Genomic DNA, 18,506 nt, shown 5'->3' on the forward strand with positions numbered 1-18,506 from the left:
ACTAGATACGTGTCTGTGCGTTGCCACAGGGTCAAATATTTTTTATCTCAAAATAATTTCGTAGTCTAGGTTATGCATGGTAAGTAAATTAATATAATTGAGCGGCATACATGAAGGTGTGATGAAATATGGTGTGAAATCGAATGGCCTAATTCCACGTTATTGGAAAAGGTAAGTTAGTTAAGCTAGAGTTCATGTAGTGCTGCAAAAGGTAAGCAAATTAATATGATTGAGTGGCGTATTTGAAAGGTGTGATCAAATATAACGTGGTGGGAAAAAACAGCTAAATAAAAAAATAGATGGAGGAACATGGTAGGGGGGAAAAACCCCGTTGACGAAGAAGAGTTTGAAAAAAAAGGAACACTACTTATTTATTGGGAAACGTTCCCTGCCGGACGACCGGCTGCGCGTTGAGCCGGTCGCGTGCGCAGCGTACGATCCGCCTTGATCCACTGGCTCCTCTTGCACCCACGCGCACATACTGGTGGGCCCCGATCAGTTTTTTCTTTAGCTGCTAGACCGCTTTTTTCCCTACACTTGTCTCTATCCTTACCCGTGTCCACTCATTTCTTCTTTCCATTTTTTCATTGCACCTGCCATGAACAGTTCGTCGGAGCCCTAATCGGTTGATATCGAGCTACAACTGGCGAGTTGTTTTTTAGGGACCGGCGTGATTTTTTGCTGCGACTGGCGACAGCGAGGCATTTTTTGCTACAATCGACGAGTAAATTTGCTAGGACTGGTGTGACCTTCTGTAGCTACCACCGACGACAAACTTTTTTTCTACGAACGACGACGAGTTGTTTTGCTTGGACAAGCGAAATTTTTTGCTGTGTCCTAGCGATGGCAAGCCATGTTTTTTGCTGCAACCGGCTATTATTTTTGCTGGGATCAATGAGATTTTTTGTCGCGACCGGTGATAATATTTTTTGCTACGACCCGCTGATGGCAAGTCATTTTTTGCTGGAACTGGCAATCATTTTTGCTGGGACCGGCGAGAATTTTTTTGTGAGAAGCGGCCGACGAGAATTTTTGCCGCGACCTGGCGATGGCTAGCCTTTTTTATGCTGCAACCGACGATCAACTTTGCTCAGACCCGGGAGAATTTTTGTTGAGCCAGCGACCGGCGAGAATTTTTGCTAGGACCGGATGATTGGAAGCCATTTTTTTGCTGCAACCGGCGTTTATTTTTGTTGCGACCAGCGAGAAATTTTATTTTTAACCAGTGACCAGCGAGAATTTTTGCTACGACCCGGTGATGGCCATTTTTTTTGCTGCAACCAGCGTTCATTTTCGCTGGGACCAGCAAGAATTTTTATTGCGACCGGCGAGAATTTTTGTTACGACCAATGACTGGCGAGAATTTTTGCTACGACCCGGTGATGGCCATTTTTTTTTTGCTGCAACCGCCGTTCATTTTATCTGGGATCAGCAAGAATTTTTGTTGCAACCAGCCAACGAGATTTTTTGTGGCTGAGATTGTTTTTGCTAGGATAGGGGAGATGATTTGCTGGGACTAGTGAGACGGAAAACTGCAACCGGCAAGACAATTTGTTGGGACAAGGAGAGGCCATGCTACAACGAGCTTTTTGCATGAAGCAACAACGTCCAGTTGCAACGGTGATGCAGGGCGGCGGCACCGAGCTACAACAGTGGACGGGATATTCATGGGAGCTGGGGTATCAGGAGTCGACGAGCAAAGCATCGGAGCATGGCGCTGGCAACTCGTTTCGTGCACGCGCGGCTGGATGACGGAGTACCTGCGAGGCGACAACAGCAAGTTGCAACCGCGATGCAGGGCAGCCATGGTGTGCTATGACAGTGGACATTCGCGGAAGTTGGGCGTCATGAGAAAAGCTACGACGCATGGCAACCATTACCCGTTCCATGCGGGCCGACAAAGCGGGCTCGTTTTGCATGGGATTCAGTGGTTTCAGTTTTGCATGACCCAACGTTTCAAATAAGCTAGATCCAATGTTTCAGGATGGATGAATCCAACAGATGTAAGTGGATCGGCGGAACGACTCGGCCGGTCGACCGGCGCAGAGTAGCGCCCTTATTTATTTGTTTATAATAGGTGGCAGAGAAATGGTAACTGCGGGTGGCATCCGGTGGGTCAAACTCAAACATTACTCAAAGATGCACATGACAGCGTGTGTGGAACAGTGGAAGTTTAAGTGTGAGCATTTATGATTCCTCTAAACTAATCAACCGGCAAGCTCCATCACGTCCACACTACTACTACACGGCCTAGTACTGTATATGTACTTTGGATTACTCTTAACACAAGAGCACAGGACACTAGATAAAAGCTCTGCTGGCCATCGACAAGCCATAGCTAGCTCCCAAGCTCAGGCTCCATGGCGCGCCTTCTACCAGCGGCCGCGTTAGCCGCAGTCGCCGCGCTGGCCGTCCTGGCAAGCCCGGCGACGGCGCAGGATGCGCCGTCGGCCTTGCCGGCGCCGCTGGCGTACATGAACCACACGGTTGGGGGCGCCGACGGGTGGTTCTTCAACGCGACGAGCAACACCACGTCGGGCAACTACTCCTCCTGGGCCGCCGGCGAGACATTCTACCTCGGCGACTACCTCAGTACGTTCCAACCTAAACCAACTGCTACTTCAATTTGCTTCTGCTTCTTTCCGCGGTACAGTTCCTGTCGCGCAATGTGCAGTGAGTGTGAGAAAGAAAGAAACCAATCGAGCTAGTGTTCTGAACTTCTGATGCATAATGAGGAAAATGGGGATCCATAATTCTAGATGTCATAAAATGGTTGGGTCTTGGCGGTTTAGCTAGTTAAGCAGATTATAATGAGAAGTCCAGTACTATATGCGAGTACAAACTTGCTTCATCCTAGAAAAGGAGGACAGGTCCTGAAGAAGTATGTAACAGAGGCCATGAAACATGAAGCAGCCAAGAATTCAGAACTTAGATCCAGATCTAGCTATGCAGGAAGGAAGCCAGTAACTTCCGAGCTTCATGCGCCAAGAACCAAGGAAAAATAGAATCTTTCTGTAGTGGAAGAAGGCATGTGCCGGCTGATCTCTAATAGCACCACAAGTCAACGCTCTGGCTAAAATAGCTGCCCCGATTCTAATCTACTAGAAACTTTAGACCTCTTTTGGTTCATAGGATAGGATTATCATACGAATAGAAATCTTATAGAAAATGAGATGGCATGTATCTCAAATTCTATGAGTAGGAATAGGAAACAAGATGTCATTTGGTTGACATCAAAGGAATTTTTCCATTGAGTCTAGGCTCTTTTTTATTTTCCTATGAAATATGAAGGATAGAAACCAATCCTATGTAGAAATAGGAATCCATTCCTATGAACTAAAGGGTTCTAAAGGAAAAGATCCTATAAGAATCATATCCTCTCTAGAATTCCTATGAAATTCCTCTAAACCAAAGGAGGCCTTAATGCTACACTACATTGAGAAACACAGGTTTAATCAGTGGATCTTCACCTCTGTTTTGCCCTCTGAGCGTGGATTTACATCTCTGTTTACATTCTGACATTCGTCGACTTTAATATACTGGTAGGTTTTTGTATGTCACCTAGTAAAGTACATTTTTATTTAATAATAATGGAAGGTGCACCTCCCTTAGCCTCCGCACCATGTCATCCGCACAGTGCAAATTTATTACAAAGTTCAATCCTCTCAAGCACAAAATCATCTAACAAAAACAAATTTAGTGTTACAGATGTTGGCACGGAACTTCCTCAAATCAAACTTAAAATGTTTTAACTTAGGACAGAGCTTAAACTTTTAAAAAAGTTGAAACAGAGTTTAAATATTTCTCTAGCATCAGCAATTAAGTGATCATCCAGTGTCATGTACTAGTAGTAGTTCACTTAATCACTGATTTGTGTAGCTATATTTTTCTTTGCATCGTACAGCTTAACCATGAGCCAGTTATACTCAACTAAACCAAACCCATGCTCATCAGCTACCTTTCTTCTTACTACCAGTATTCAAGACGAACGATAACTCGTCGGTGGTGGTCACCTCGAACTCCACCACCTACTCCCTCTGCGATCCCAGCGAGGACGACGGGCTGGAGACCTACATCTACAGCGGCGGCGTAAGCGGCCTCGAGGAGACAGACGCCATCTCTGTCCCTCTCCTCTACGAGGGCACCAACTACTTCTTCTCGGAAGCCGACGGCGGCGTGCAGTGTCAGCAGGGCATGCGCTTCCAGATCAAGGTAGCCCACGGCCACGGCCTGCCGCCCGCTCTCGCCCACCCGCCGTCGCCACCGCCAAAGGAAGGCGCCCTCGCACCGGCACCCACTGGGCCAGCCTTCTCGGTCTCGCAGGGGCCGGTCGCCGCTAGTGCCAGCACCGGCGCCGGCACCGCCAGTGACTACACGGATAGCAACAACGCTGGCTGTAGAGCGGTGGGCAGTCGTTTCTTGGGGGTTGCTATTGTGGTTAGCTTAGCATTTTTGGTTGCTCCCTGAGCGAACAGGGTCACGCTGTGTCGCTCGTGGTTGGAACTAAACGGTATTCCAATTTATATGTAGTCAATGTTCCTGCTGGTCAGTGAAGAAATATAAGAGCGTTTAGATCATTAAAATAGTGATTTAAATGTTTTTATATTTCTTTAAGGAAGGAGTAGTTTTTTTCTCATCGTAACATTTTTTTATTTGAGGTATGCTTTTGTACATTCATGAAAAGTTTACAATTTTCGAGGCATATCTATGACACAGATTAAAACCTTTTCTTTACAGGTTTTTTTAACTTTTTCCTTGCTTAAAAAGTAATAAAAACGGTTGGCCAACCAACTAGCTAGGGAGCCTCCACCCAGTTCGATATGTCACAGAGTGGCCACTGCAAGCATCTAAAAGCGAGGGAGGAAAACATTCACCTTACGTCGCTCTTGTGTGGCGACACAAGTGGCTCAAACCCTAGCCGCCATCGGACTCTCCGGACTCTTCCTCTATCCCGGCCCCCTCTCCCGTAGTCATGTTGCCGCTGTTGGAGGTGGATCCGACATGAGGTTCTCTAATAAGCTTGGCAGACCGTTAGATAGGACTATTCTTTACCCACTTTCTTCACTGCTGTGGGCACTGATGGAGAGAAGGTGGTAGATCTATGGCCATCACACTCGTATCTAGTGCTCTGTGGGATATAAAGCTCGCTTGGATGCTTGGTCTTCCTTCGCCCATTGGCCACCATATCAACATCAGCTACGGCGGTTGAAGATCAACTCAATAGAAGTCTTCGGTATGCCACTACATTAGCTAGGGTTGATGCCTAGCACCGATCCCGTTAGTTGCCATATCCAACTTCAATCAAGGGAGGCACTCTTCCCCTTGCCCATCTTCGGCAAAGTTATGGTCGGGGACGGCATCCTGAGCTTCTCTCAAGACCGGATTGTGTTATTTGTGTCATATTTAGAGCATGTACAATAAGCTTATGTAAGCAGGATATAAGGGTTAAAATATTATTTTTCTACCGACATGAAGGGGACAGAAGAGGAGAGAGAAGAGAAACTGGCTATAGAATAAGAGCCAACTGCAGCACGTGCTCGTTTGACACTATGTGAGAACAAGAGGTGGACCGTGTATTAATAAAGTAGCACATCTTTATATCTTATTATTGTACTTGCCAGCTACAAGGTTGGCTACAGAAGACATCGCACTATCATATAACCATCAGCTGGTTGTACTATTAACCATGCTCTAAAAGAAGGGATGACCGGTTGTAATCGTGTTTCATTTGGAATCCTCTGTGCAGTGTTGTAACAGTTTTGCAATCATTCTGCTTCTTCCAGACTCCAGATAGTGAGCGTGATCAGAGAGGCTGAGCCGCAAGCGTGGCGGCCGCCCACCAAGATGGGAAATTCACACTCTGGCACTCTGCTGAGGTGAGGCAGCGGCAGATTTCAGCCATGAAAGCACCTCAGTGCCAAGTTCCGGAGAGCAATGAAGCACACATGCATATTTATTTATATACAGCTGAGAAATGAGTCACACACAGACAAGTTGTGTTCAAGACTTCTGGGAAATACATGCGGGGGAACAGCACCATATGGTTCACGCACTAGTTGTTATTATGTAAACGACCATACTGGAGGAGGCTGCCATATGTTCTATCCCACACACCGACGAAAAGAGCGTCCATATCCGGGCTGAAGGAGATCCCAGATATCTCGCCAAAGAAGTCCAGCTCTTGCCTTTTGGTGTAGTCGCTCCGGGCGTCGAAGATCTGGACGAAGTCCGCATGTTCCGCCATCGCCAGGAACTGCCCGTCAGAAGTGAAGCGGATCGACCTAATGGCCCCAAGGTTGCCCTTCAGTACATGGACGGCTTTCGACAGGTTTCTAATGTCCCAGACTCGGCATGTCTTGTCTTGGTTCCCGGTAGCGAATGTTCGTCCATCAGGGCTCCAGGCCGATGCGAAAGAGTAGTCGTGATGGCCTTTCATGGAATGAAGCGTCTGCATCCAGAATAAGAAATGGTGCTCTCACTTAATTACACGTCAGCTATTCAATTCGAAAAATAAATCAGAGTTTGGCTAACATGGGATCTTTGATGTATGGGTTGGCATGGGCTAGTAGTATACCTCTCCTGAATTCGCATCAACAAGTAAACCATCAGGATGGTCCCCCACGGCGAGAACAAGCTTTCTGTCGGGACTCAGCGATGTATGCTGCATTAACAAAATAATAGTCAGGCCAGAGTAAACCAACAAGTGCACTTAGAGCATTCACTGATTCCGATACTGGTATTGGTCTCCGTTTACTATGAATACTATGTCGAAAAGGCAGCCACCCGAAATGAGGGGCATGTGAAAGACTAGCCCTCAAGGATGCCAATTGCTGCAGATGAGGCACCATAATTCTCAGTTCTCGTTAAGCCCTAGATCCAGAAAACAGAAGTACTGTACATAACTGCATAGTGCTGTCAGCTCTGGAAACAGATTTTTATTCCTTTTTTTTAACACTGCCAACTTAAAGTTTGATACTCCTGTTTTGCACTTGACATCACAAATTCTTGTCTAATTTTATTAGATTGGTGAACAACAGGGTACCAAAAGTAAGCCCCACATGACATATGACATATCAAGATGATTGTAAAGAAGCATGTTGACGGAAGCAATGCGACGAGATCACAACACCATGTACCCAAAAAAGAATGTTCCAGCTTTCCAAAACAAATAAAAGAACTAAAAGAAATAACCAAAGGGACTTACATTCACTGGACAATCAAACTGAAAGTGATTGCACAACTGGAATCTCTCCATGTCATAGTCTCTTACACCGTTGTCATTACTCGATGCCATGAAATGAACAGCGCCACTAGGGGAAAAAACAGAACTGGCATGAACATACACCCAATGAGGCCGCATCATTAATAACGGGGACATGACATTACCTAGAAGTATTGAATATCTCAATTGCATTAGTCATAGCATTATCATCATGTGATGTTCGACAACAAAAGCTTATCCCCTCTCGATCAAGGTGCTGCATTCCACATCAACATTAGATCAACACTCAGAGTTAATAAACATATTAAGCAATTTGAGTACATGCACGACAACATTGCATTTTGATTCCAAAGGATTCGAGTCAAACTGTCAATCACCATGCCAAAAGATAGCACAATATGGATTTGATTCAGAAGGTTTGAGTCAAATTGGGGAACATACCTTGCAGATTAGCTCCCCTTGAAATCCACCAGCTACCAGCAAATTGTCCTTCACTGCCATGGTACTAACCTTAGTCTGAGAAAACCCCTCTAATAGACTTCCTGGGTGCTTCTGTAATAAGAGATCCATAACCATCAATAGAAGAAGAATAACAAGATAAGCTGTAGCCTATAGAGGATGTGAAAAATGGAGACAGATAATAAATTGCAATCAGGTAATATAGTACCTCCTTTGGTGCCACATGACCACGGACGTTCATAAGTTCAGTATCCACACCACTCAATGCAGACCAGTGAAGGACTGAGTAATGATACATCAGGTAGACATCATGCTTGGATGTGGCCCATACTAAATTTCTCAGCTGCAGGCACAATTCAAGTCAATTGTTTGATGCTCTTGACAGCGCAGATCAAATCGGTTTAAAAATAGGAAGGGTATCAATGAAGAATCTGATACCAAATGCAAATGGTTAGCTGAAACACAGCAACAGCACTTATTCACAAGAGATTACACAGAGACACATAATCAGGACTTGCAGAGATCCCTGAACAAATTAAATTCATACGGTAAAAGTTTCTTCAAACTGCCATGTAAATTATAATTAATCCAAAAGATACAAGAACCAGCCTCAGTCCTGATGTTCAAGACTACCTCTATCTCTTCTTTCACGTATGGATGCATTTCATCATCTATGCAATTTTTAAGCAAGCATTTCAGAGACAGAATAAAAAACACACCTGGAAATGTAGTATAGTTGATTTTACAGATCTAGTATTTTTTCTGAATTCGTAATACATTCCGTCTTTCTCAGTCTGTTTGCATTCCTGTTTTAAGACATGTATCAGCTGTTAGAAACATCTAGACAGAAAACTTTGCATAAGCTCTTGAACTTTCTACAAGACACACCTCGGCTGCTTCTTCTCCAGAATTAGGAATGCTCTCGTAGTTTTTGTACTGCTGCAACCTGGTCTGTCTGTACTGTTCACGTGTGATATCCAGCCTCTTCCATTGTATTCCTTGGATGTCTTTTTCTTTTCTTGTGGGCGCTGCCCCCCAAGTATCTGGAAACTGACTCTAAACAGAGAAGAAGGAATAACTATTTAGAGCATCACAGCTTGGTTTATGTAATTAACACAATGGTGGATTAGCAACAAAATCATATTTACACTCTTGTTGTTCAAGTTCAAGATTGGTCCATAAACTTAACAGCTGAGCAAGACAAATAACTGCTTCTTTATCCTATGACCAGAATTACAACAAACCCAGAGTGGTTTAGAAATGGAAGACAGAATAGACGGAACAATAGAAACATTTTACATAGCATGGCAAGCAGATACCATTAGAAGAGAGACTTGCAACAGATATCTATGTAGATGGCAAAAAGACAGGGCAATGAACAGTACAAAACAAATGACATTGTGCAACTGGTAAGGGGACAAGCTTCATAGATCCAGACAACCCTCTAAACCAGAAACAAATGTATCAGGCTCCCAAGCATAAAATTTCTGCCACTTCATTCACCCCTCTCAAAACAAGAGAATGAACAATCAGTGCCCCAATCAAGCCAATCATATGGTCATATAACTGATTCATGCCTAGTAGTTAGTACATTACAAACAGAGCTACATAATTGAATCCTAACAGCAGCATTCAAGTGTCCACACTTGCAGTTCTAGTCATCATTGGAATAGTAATGTTCAAACTTCTGCTAACCCAATACGAAGTGCATTTAAACCAATCTTGCGTAGGCTTAGTTCCAACCGTGATGACACGACAATACAAAACAACTGATGGACATACCAAAAAGGTCCGATCTTCATCATCCAGGTCTAAATCGGAGTTCTTTGCTCCTTGCTCATGGTGCCTGTCATCGCCCGTGTCTTCGGCGTGGTCATCCGTATCAGAATCATCATACCAGTCATCGACGTCGCCACCGCCATAACTGCACATCAATCCTCGCCTAGGAGAGAAGCGTCACAAACCTGTAAACAGAACAAACACTGCCCACCATCAGCAACCGCGCTCCCGCCGAAACGACTAGCACATCAGATAAAGAGACAGGCACAGCTAGCACTTCCTACGCCAGTCCACGAGTAATAGCAGCTGCTAATTAAGCACAACAGCAATTAGAGCAACTCCAACGGGCCGACCCAAACGGACGGCATTTTTGTCCGCTTTTTGTCCGTTTGGGTCGGCCGTCCGCCCTCTTTTAGTTTTGGGTCAGCAGTGCGCCCAACGGGCCGACCCATTTCATGACCGCGCGCGTTTAAGATCATGCCGTCTGGAGCGTGGGAAAGGTTCGCGCGCGGGGGGGGGGGGGGGGGGGGGGGGGGGGAAGCGGCCTAGCGCGCGGGAAAGGTTCGCGCGCGCGCCGCGGCCGGCGCTCGTTATAAAGAAGGCGCTCCCTCCACACTCTGTCCGCCCCCCACTCTCGCCGCCTCTGCGCCACCATGTCGATCCGCCGCCTGGGCGCTTCGGATTTTCGCGGAGTCCGCGAGCGCCGCTCCGGCGCATTCTCCTCTGAGATCTGGTTTTGCGAGAAACGTCTCGTCCTCGGCACCTTCAACACCGTAGAGGAGCCGGCCCGCGCGCACGACTCGGCGGCGTGGCGCCTCCTGAGGCCTCGTCGGGATATGAATTTTCCCAACGTGTCGAGCCAGCGGGCGCAGGATCTGGCGCCTCTCCCGCGGCTTTTCACCGACGAGGATCGTCGTGTCCACCGGAGGCGACAGCGTCGCCTCGCCATCGCAGAGAAAGACGTGGAAGCCTTGGTGGTGTGGCGCGGAGGCTTCCCGCAGGACATCGTCGACGAGCGTCAGTTCTACAAGCAATTGAGATCGAAGAGGGACGCGAGGAGGAGGGAGCGAGCCGCCTATCGGGAGGACAAGCATTCGCGGAAGCAGGCAGCTCAATTGAAACTGAAGCTACGAGAAACGTCGGGTTGGGACTTTGAAGACGAGCAGCTTGCTGACGCCTACCTTCAGACGTCGGAGGAGGACATTACCGAGTCGGAGTCAGAAAGCGACAAGTAGTGGTCCTTTTCTTTTATCTGTGTACGCTAGAACTATCTACGTACTGAAAAAATGGCTGGCGGTAGCAGGCGGGCGAAGGGTGTGAATCCACAGTGCCACCGACAAGCGGGCCCGGTGAGGAAAGAGGGCGAGCACGCGCGTGTCCGTCTTGTGTCCGCGCCGACGCAAATCAGGCTAAAAATTGGCCGGGAATGGGTCCGCAGGCGGACGAAAGCGGACACGCGTCCGTTTGGGTCGGCGCGTTGGGCCGGCTTTTTTGTCCGCGCCGCCCCAAACGGACGGCCGCGGACGAAATGGGTCGCCCCATTGAAGTTGCTCTTACTACAAATCTAGCGGCTCTCCGCGCAGTTTCTATTAGCACCACAGCATATCAGCAGGCTCTGAACATCTGGACACTTACGGACAATCATAAGCAAACACGATGTGAACTGAACTAAGTCAACACGGGGAAACGGATCGAACAGAGAGCCAACAGTTGCATGATTAGCCGCCCCAAACCCTAGGAGCCGCGACCTCAACCCGCCCACCACCCAGATTCACCCCTGATCGAGCCGATCGCGGTTCCCCGCCGCGGGGAAATTTCACAGAAGGATCGCCAAAAACGACGGAGAAACGGAGGGCGCGACAGGACACACTGTACCTCAGAAGACGTCGCCCGAGATGGGTTCTCTTCTCCCGGAAGTGTGAGGAACTGCTCGTTGGCGGAGCGGCTTCTTCCTTCTCTCCTCCCTCCCGAACAGTAGACTGTTTTCCAATTTGTACTCATGTTTGCGTGTTCGTCAGTTAGATGGATGGGAGCGGAAGCGGAGCGGCGATAGCGCCTCGGAAGAAGCAATGGGGTGGCGGGGGCATTTCGGTCACGTTGGTGTTGATCTGGGCGATTGGAAGAGGTCACCGGTAAGATCTCCAGCCACGCCCCCATCAGTGACCCTCCTCCGACGATTTTGTCGCGCCGGCATTAAGAAATCGATCCAGTCACATCTTCAATAGTCTGTTTTTCGCCGGTTTAGGCCGAAACTGACGCCGGCGGATCCAGGCCGAACCCAACACGCTGGGGGGCGCCCGGGGACGCCAGGGCGAACTGTTTTGGCGCGAAAGAGCCACGGGCCAGCCTCGTCTTCCTCAGCGCGTCTCGGTTTTCCGCGGGGAATCAATGGAAGGCTAAACGGCGGCAGCCTTTCATTGATTCCTCATGGGCCGGCGCGTCACGGGCGGCGGGGCGACGCCTCCCCTCCCGCCACGCGTACACATATCACAGGCTATAAAGACCCGCCGCCCCCCCTCGCCGCTGGCCACACCATCCCGAGCCCAAACTAGTCGCTGCCGAGCTCTGCTCTCCCCCAGTACGTCGCCGAGCTCTACCCTTTCCCGTCCGCGTCGCCGAGCTCTACCTCCCCCGTCCTCCCCTTTCCTCCTTCCCTCTCCAGCGATGGCCGAGCGCTTCCCCGGCGACCAACGGCTTCGGCCGCCGCTCGCTCCAGTCATCGAGGCGTGGCTTCTGTTCGAGGCCAACATTCCGGGCTCGCCGGCGGCATCAAGGAGGAGGAGCTCGACGACGAGGCGGCCCTGAAGTGGGCGCGCGACGACTGGGCACAGACGAAGTTGCAGCGCCAGATCGCCACTTTCGAGCGCTTCGAAGCCCAGCGCCGCGGCCGGGACGAAGGAGGCGTCGTCGTCCTCGACGACAGCGACGACGACGACGCGCCGCCGCCACCACCGGTCCGCCTTGGAAACTGACGCCGGCGGATCCAGGCCGAACCCGACACGCTGGGGGGCGCCCGGGGACGCCAGGGCGAACTGTTTTGGCGCGAAAGAGCCACGGGCCAGCCTCGTCTTCCTCAGCGCGTCTCGGTTTCCCGCGGGGAATCAATGGAAGGCTAAACGGCGGCAGCCTTTCATTGATTCCTCATGGGCCGGCGCGTCACGGGCGGCGGGGCGACGCCTCCCCTCCCGCCACGCGTACACATATCACAGGCTATAAAGACCCGCCGCCCCCCTCGCCGCTGGCCACACCATCCCGAGCCCAAACTAGTCGCTGCCGAGCTCTGCTCTCCCCCAGTACGTCGCCGAGCTCTACCCTTTCCCGTCCGCGTCGCCGAGCTCTACCTCCCCCGTCCTCCCCTTTCCTCCTTCCCTCTCCAGCGATGGCCGAGCGCTTCCCCGGCGACCAACGGCTTCGGCCGCCGCTCGCTCCAGTCATCGAGGCGTGGCTTCTGTTCGAGGCCAACATTCCGGGCTCGCCGGCGCATCAAGGAGGAGGAGCTCGACGACGAGGCGGCCCTGAAGTGGGCGCGCGACGACTGGGCACAGACGAAGTTGCAGCGCCAGATCGCCACTTTCGAGCGCTTCGAAGCCCAGCGCCGCGGCCGGGACGAAGGAGGCGTCGTCGTCCTCGACGACAGCGACGACGACGACGCGCCGCCGCCACCACCGGTCCGCCTTGGAAACTGACGCCGGCGGATCCAGGCCGAACCCGACACGCTGGGGGCGCCCGGGGACGCCAGGGCGAACTGTTTTGGCGCGAAAGAGCCACGGGCCAGCCTCGTCTTCCTCAGCGCGTCTCGGTTTCCCGCGGGAATCAATGGAAGGCTAAACGGCGGCAGCCTTTCATTGATTCCTCATGGGCCGGCGCGTCACGGGCGGCGGGGGCGACGCCTCCCCTCCCGCCACGCGTACACATATCACAGGCTATAAAGACCCGCCGCCCCCCTCGCCGCTGGCCACACCATCCCGAGCCCAAACTAGTCGCTGCCGAGCTCTGCTCTCCCCCAGTACGTCGCCGAGCTCTACCCTTTCCCGTCCGCGTCGCCGAGCTCTACCTCCCCCGTCCTCCCCTTTCCTCCTTCCCTCTCCAGCGATGGCCGAGCGCTTCCCCGGCGACCAACGGCTTCGGCCGCCGCTCGCTCCAGTCATCGAGGCGTGGCTTCTGTTCGAGGCCAACATTCCGGGCTCGCCGGCGGCATCAAGGAGGAGGAGCTCGACGACGAGGCGGCCCTGAAGTGGGCGCGCGACGACTGGGCACAGACGAAGTTGCAGCGCCAGATCGCCACTTTCGAGCGCTTCGAAGCCCAGCGCCGCGGCCGGGACGAAGGAGGCGTCGTCGTCCTCGACGACAGCGACGACGACGACGCGCCGCCGCCACCACCGGTCCGCCTTGGAAACTGACGCCGGCGGATCCAGGCCGAACCCGACACGCTGGGGGGCGCCCGGGGACGCCAGGGCGAACTGTTTTGGCGCGAAAGAGCCACGGGCCAGCCTCGTCTTCCTCAGCGCGTCTCGGTTTCCCGCGGGGAATCAATGGAAGGCTAAACGGCGGCAGCCTTTCATTGATTCCTCATGGGCCGGCGCGTCACGGGCGGCGGGGCGACGCCTCCCCTCCCGCCACGCGTACACATATCACAGGCTATAAAGACCTGCCGCCCCCCTCGCCGCTGGCCACACCATCCCGAGCCCAAATTAGTCGCTGCCGAGCTCTGCTCTCCCCCAGTACGTCGCCGAGCTCTACCCTTTCCCGTCCGCGTCGCCGAGCTCTACCTCCCCCGTCCTCCCCTTTCCTCCTTCCCTCTCCAGCGATGGCCGAGCGCTTCCCCGGCGACCAACGGCTTCGGCCGCCGCTCGCTCCAGTCATCGAGGCGTGGCTTCTGTTCGAGGCCAACATTCCGGGCTCGCCGGCGGCATCAAGGAGGAGGAGCTCGACGACGAGGCGGCCCTGAAGTGGGCGCGCGACGACTGAGCACAGACGAAGTTGCAGCGCCAGATCGCCACTTTCGAGCGCTTCGAAGCCCAGCGCCGCGGCCGGGACGAAGGAGGCGTCGTCGTCCTCGACGACAGCGACGACGACGACGCGCCGCCGCCACCACCGGTCCGCCTTGGAGACGCCAGGCAGGGGTCCAGCAGGGGCTGCCGCTCCATCAAGAAGGAGAAGGCCGCCGACGACGAGGAGGACGTCGGTGACTTCACAGTGCTCAGCGACTTCTTCGCCCCATAGATGTATTTTTTAAAATAATTTATGTAAATGCCGAACATGTTTAATATGAATGTCAAGTTAGCCGAATTTATTTCGAATTTGGCCAAACTTTGCCGAATTCATATGTTTTAAAATTAAAAAAATGTGCGTCCGGGGCGACCCTGGGGCGAGCGGCTGGGAACCCGCTTGCCCCCACGCGCCAATCTAGCGCCGGCTCGCCCCCAGAAGGCTCTTTTTCATCGTCCTGGGGGGGCGAACGGCTGGAGATGCTCTAACGAGGGCAATGGACTGATAGCGGATCAATGGTCGCGGTTGCAGCAGGCTAGACCGTCACTTTTTGGCCGTTTTTTCGTGTTTTGAAACCCTTTCGATCTTCGACAGAATCAAAAGGACTTTTTTCTTTGCGTGGAGAAAGAGTTTATTCCATTGGTAAAGGGTTACAGTCAAAAGGCAATAATTCCTCAATACATAGAGGACCACGATTAAGCCACACAAACAGTGGTATGTTTTGTACGACTGTAAAAAGCCAATCGATCTGCTATCGTATTTTGTTCCCGTCTAATCTGATGGGGAATGAACTCCTTGTTCTGCATTAGAGCTTTGATCTCTGCCACTAAGTGTCTGTATGCCGATCTACATAAGCGATCATTGATGAGACTTGATAAGGCTTCGGAAGAATCAGATTGCACCATCACAGTACCCTTTGAATGTTGACAGACGAGGGCCATTGCCTGCATGAGAACATGTAATTCTGCTTCCAACGCGTCATTGCAATTGAAAATAAATCTGTACATTGCAAAAAACACATTCCCATCCTGCCTTCGGAGTACCATATCAGCCGCCGCCGTGCCATCCACTTCTGAGTATGACCCATCAACCGACAGTGCCACTTGACCCGCCAAAGGTGCCGGCCAAGGAGCAGCATGACGAGTCAACATTGGGGCTTTAGTTCCAGGATCAGCCAACGCCATCTTCCCTTTAATAATCTCTTCTACTGTGTAACGTTTTGATAGCATGAGTGAACTTATGTAGCTCTGGAGGGAGGCAACAGAGGTCTCCAACGGTGGAATATCTTTGCCGTGCATCATATCCGACCGCATCTGCCAAATCCTCCAGGTAAGCATCAAAAGGACATATTTAGTGACGTGTAAAAAAGGGACATATTTAGTGATGTAAAAAAAGGACATATTTGATAGAATCGTAACCATAGAATACGGTTGAAATGGAGCAGCAGAAATGCCTACGTGTATGCACGGTTTCTCAATAAAATAAATATGCATTGAGTGTTATTATTACATCAACCAAATACAATCATAATTTAACCTGCAAAAAAATACAACCATAATTTGATACACCATCTGTTCGGGGAGTATTAGGCTAGTGAGATCCATTCCTACTAGGTCGTTGCAATTAAGTCACGTGAAAACCTATGTGGCTCAATTACCCTTCCAACCGTCGAGATAAATTAATTAAATTGTAAGATTCTCTTTACGATTTTTTCATACCACCTACTTTGTATGGAATCCATAGGAAAACGCCCATTGAAGTCAACCTCGTGGGAATGTTTTAATGACAATCATGACATGTCCCTAGTCCTTTAAAACATATTTTTTGAGTTTTTTCGTTGCGTGGCCAAATAACTTTTCTGACACATTCGTGTGTTATCAATTCATGCATTATTCAACATGTCATGACATCCAGTTCATATGTTTGTTATATTATTTTGATTTGGAAATCATGCAAAGCAAAAAGACCATGAGATGCCAAACATATCCAAACCAAAGGTAGCAAGAAACATTATATGGTATCTATGTTTAGAGGAATGAGAGTCACAATACAAACCCTACCCGTGGCAAATAGTGTAAGTTTTACTCTCCGCCCACCCTACTCATAGGAGATAGCCATTTTTCGCGTGGTGAGATGGGAGGACCACGGTCCACTGATCATGTCTGGTGTGTAATTCGGTACCTCTTTTGTGAGTTTTATGTCATTCGTGGCAATAGTACAAGCAGTGTCATACCGAATAAAATGTCTCCCGGTTCTATTTCCGGCCTAGAGTAGCAATCCCAGTCTACTCCATGGAGCAAGTGGTTCTCACAGTCTAGACCACAGTGTTCTTGGTCCTTCATCATTGGTTTGGCTATGGAGCGGCAATTTTGACGACCTGGAGCTTGCGAGGGGGTCATCCCCTATTTCATTGCATTCATCCACATTAGGTTTCCACCTTGTACAGTGGTGACTAGTCATGTGAATCTTCAAAATCTGTAAGATTATCTCCGTTTTCATTGGTCTCATCTTCTGTTGTTTTATTATCATCAGACATGGAAAATTATTAAGATGCAGAAGACGAAGCTAGAGATATGACTTCAAAGAACCTTGATATAACTTCCAGTGCTTATTAGAGGTCTATGTTGTTGGTGTTCATTTTAGTTATTCGGTTAAGTGTACTCTCTTTACTAAACATAACCAAATCTAGATAGTTGCTTCTAAAAAAGACCAAGAGAGAGGTATCAATATGAAGAAAGAAAAAAGAACTAGACTACCATTCATGTTGTCCACATGGGAGAGGGGAGGATCCCTGATCAACCCTCCAACTGTGCACTTGTTACCTCCACCAGCTCTTTCCCTTTTTGCGACAAACCAACTCTTTCCTTTTGACTATTGAAGCATATGCCAAACATAAAGACAGAGTGTAGATCTACAACGAAGAAGAGTTTTTCCCCTTAGCAAAGACCATGTCATTTCAGCATAGCCATTGGGACCAATAGGGGTCATTGCCCCAACCAAGATTTTGGTTCTTAGTTTTGTACCAAAACAAACAACAAATTACCAAACGTATTGGAAACACAAAGAGATACACACGTGCATATGTTCAGAAGCATGATCGGCCCAAAAAGTAACTAGGGGGGCAAGTGAGTGGGAGCGCTTTATTCGGCTAACTGGGGCCCACCCAACTAGTAAATTATTGGGCTTCAAAGATGAAAAAATAGAAACCGAATGAGTACCAAGGCCCCAACTTGACCCAATGTGGGTCTTGTTGGGGAACGTAGCAGAATTTTAAAATTTTCTATGCATCACCAAGATCAATCTATGAAGTCATCTAGCAACGAGGGAGAGGGGAGTGCATCTACATACCCTTGTAGATCGCGAGCGGAAGCGTTCAAGAGAACGGGGTTGATGGAGTCGTACTCGTCGTGATCCAAATCACCGATGACCTAGCGCCGAACGGACGGCACCTCCGCGTTCAACACACGTACGGTTGGGAAGACGTCTCCTCCAACTTGATACAGCAAGGGGGAAGGAGAGGTTGATGGAGATCCAGCAGCACGACGGCGTGGTGGTGGAAGCAACGGTGATCTCGGCAGGGCTTCGCCAAGCTCAGGGAGAGGGAGAAGTGTCACGGGAGGGAGAGGGAGGCGCCAGGGGCTAGGGTCCAGCTGCCCACCCTCACCCCCACTATATATAGGACCCCTAGGGGGGCGCCAGCCCTAGGAGATGCAATCTCCAAGGGGGGCGGCGACCAAGGGGGGTGGAGTGCCCCCCAAGCCAAGTGGAGCGCCCCCCACCCCTAGGGTTTCCAACCCTAGGCGCAGGGGGAGGCCCAAGGGGGGCGCACCAGCCCACTAGGGGCTGGTTCCCCTCCCACTTCAGCCCATGGGGCCCTCCGGGATAGGTGGCCCTGTTGGGGAGCGTAGCAGAATTTTAAAATTTTCTATGCATCACCAAGATCAATCTATGGAGTCATCTAGCAACGAGTGGGAGAGGAGTGCATCTACATACCCTTGTAGATCACGCGCGGAAGCGTTCAAGAGAACGGGGTTGATGGAGTCGTACTCGTCATGAT

The 18,506-nt window shown here is 50.2% G+C and overlaps 2 protein-coding genes across 3 annotated transcripts; one reads left to right on the top strand and one right to left on the bottom strand.

Annotated features, from left to right (window-relative positions):
- The first annotated feature begins 2,285 nt into the window (after window positions 1–2,285).
- LOC123130880 (uclacyanin-2) lies at window positions 2,286–4,734 on the top strand. Its single transcript, XM_044550668.1, has 2 exons — window positions 2,286–2,592; window positions 3,977–4,734. Exons 1-2 carry the CDS (start codon window positions 2,361–2,363, stop codon window positions 4,465–4,467), a joined length of 723 nt encoding a protein of 240 aa, XP_044406603.1. The 5' UTR covers window positions 2,286–2,360; the 3' UTR covers window positions 4,468–4,734.
- Window positions 4,735–5,935: 1,201 nt separating this feature from the next.
- On the bottom strand, window positions 5,936–11,574 carry LOC123128225 (uncharacterized WD repeat-containing protein C2A9.03). Of its 2 annotated transcripts, none has more exons than XM_044548169.1 (10): window positions 11,336–11,574; window positions 9,464–9,645; window positions 8,570–8,731; window positions 8,401–8,487; window positions 7,890–8,024; window positions 7,664–7,774; window positions 7,387–7,478; window positions 7,205–7,310; window positions 6,575–6,661; window positions 5,936–6,448 (listed from the first exon to the last, which is right to left on the bottom strand). In XM_044548169.1, exons 2-10 carry the CDS (start codon window positions 9,611–9,613, stop codon window positions 6,053–6,055), a joined length of 1,326 nt encoding a protein of 441 aa, XP_044404104.1. In that variant the 5' UTR covers window positions 9,614–9,645; window positions 11,336–11,574; the 3' UTR covers window positions 5,936–6,052. The 2 variants fall into 2 exon arrangements, with proteins under 2 accessions (XP_044404104.1, XP_044404103.1); XM_044548168.1 differs by having other exon boundaries at window positions 8,570–8,737.
- Between the last annotated feature and the right edge of the window lie 6,932 nt (window positions 11,575–18,506).

This window comes from Triticum aestivum, chromosome 6A (genome assembly GCF_018294505.1).
Source record: "Triticum aestivum cultivar Chinese Spring chromosome 6A, IWGSC CS RefSeq v2.1, whole genome shotgun sequence".
NCBI lineage: Eukaryota > Viridiplantae > Streptophyta > Magnoliopsida > Poales > Poaceae > Triticum > Triticum aestivum.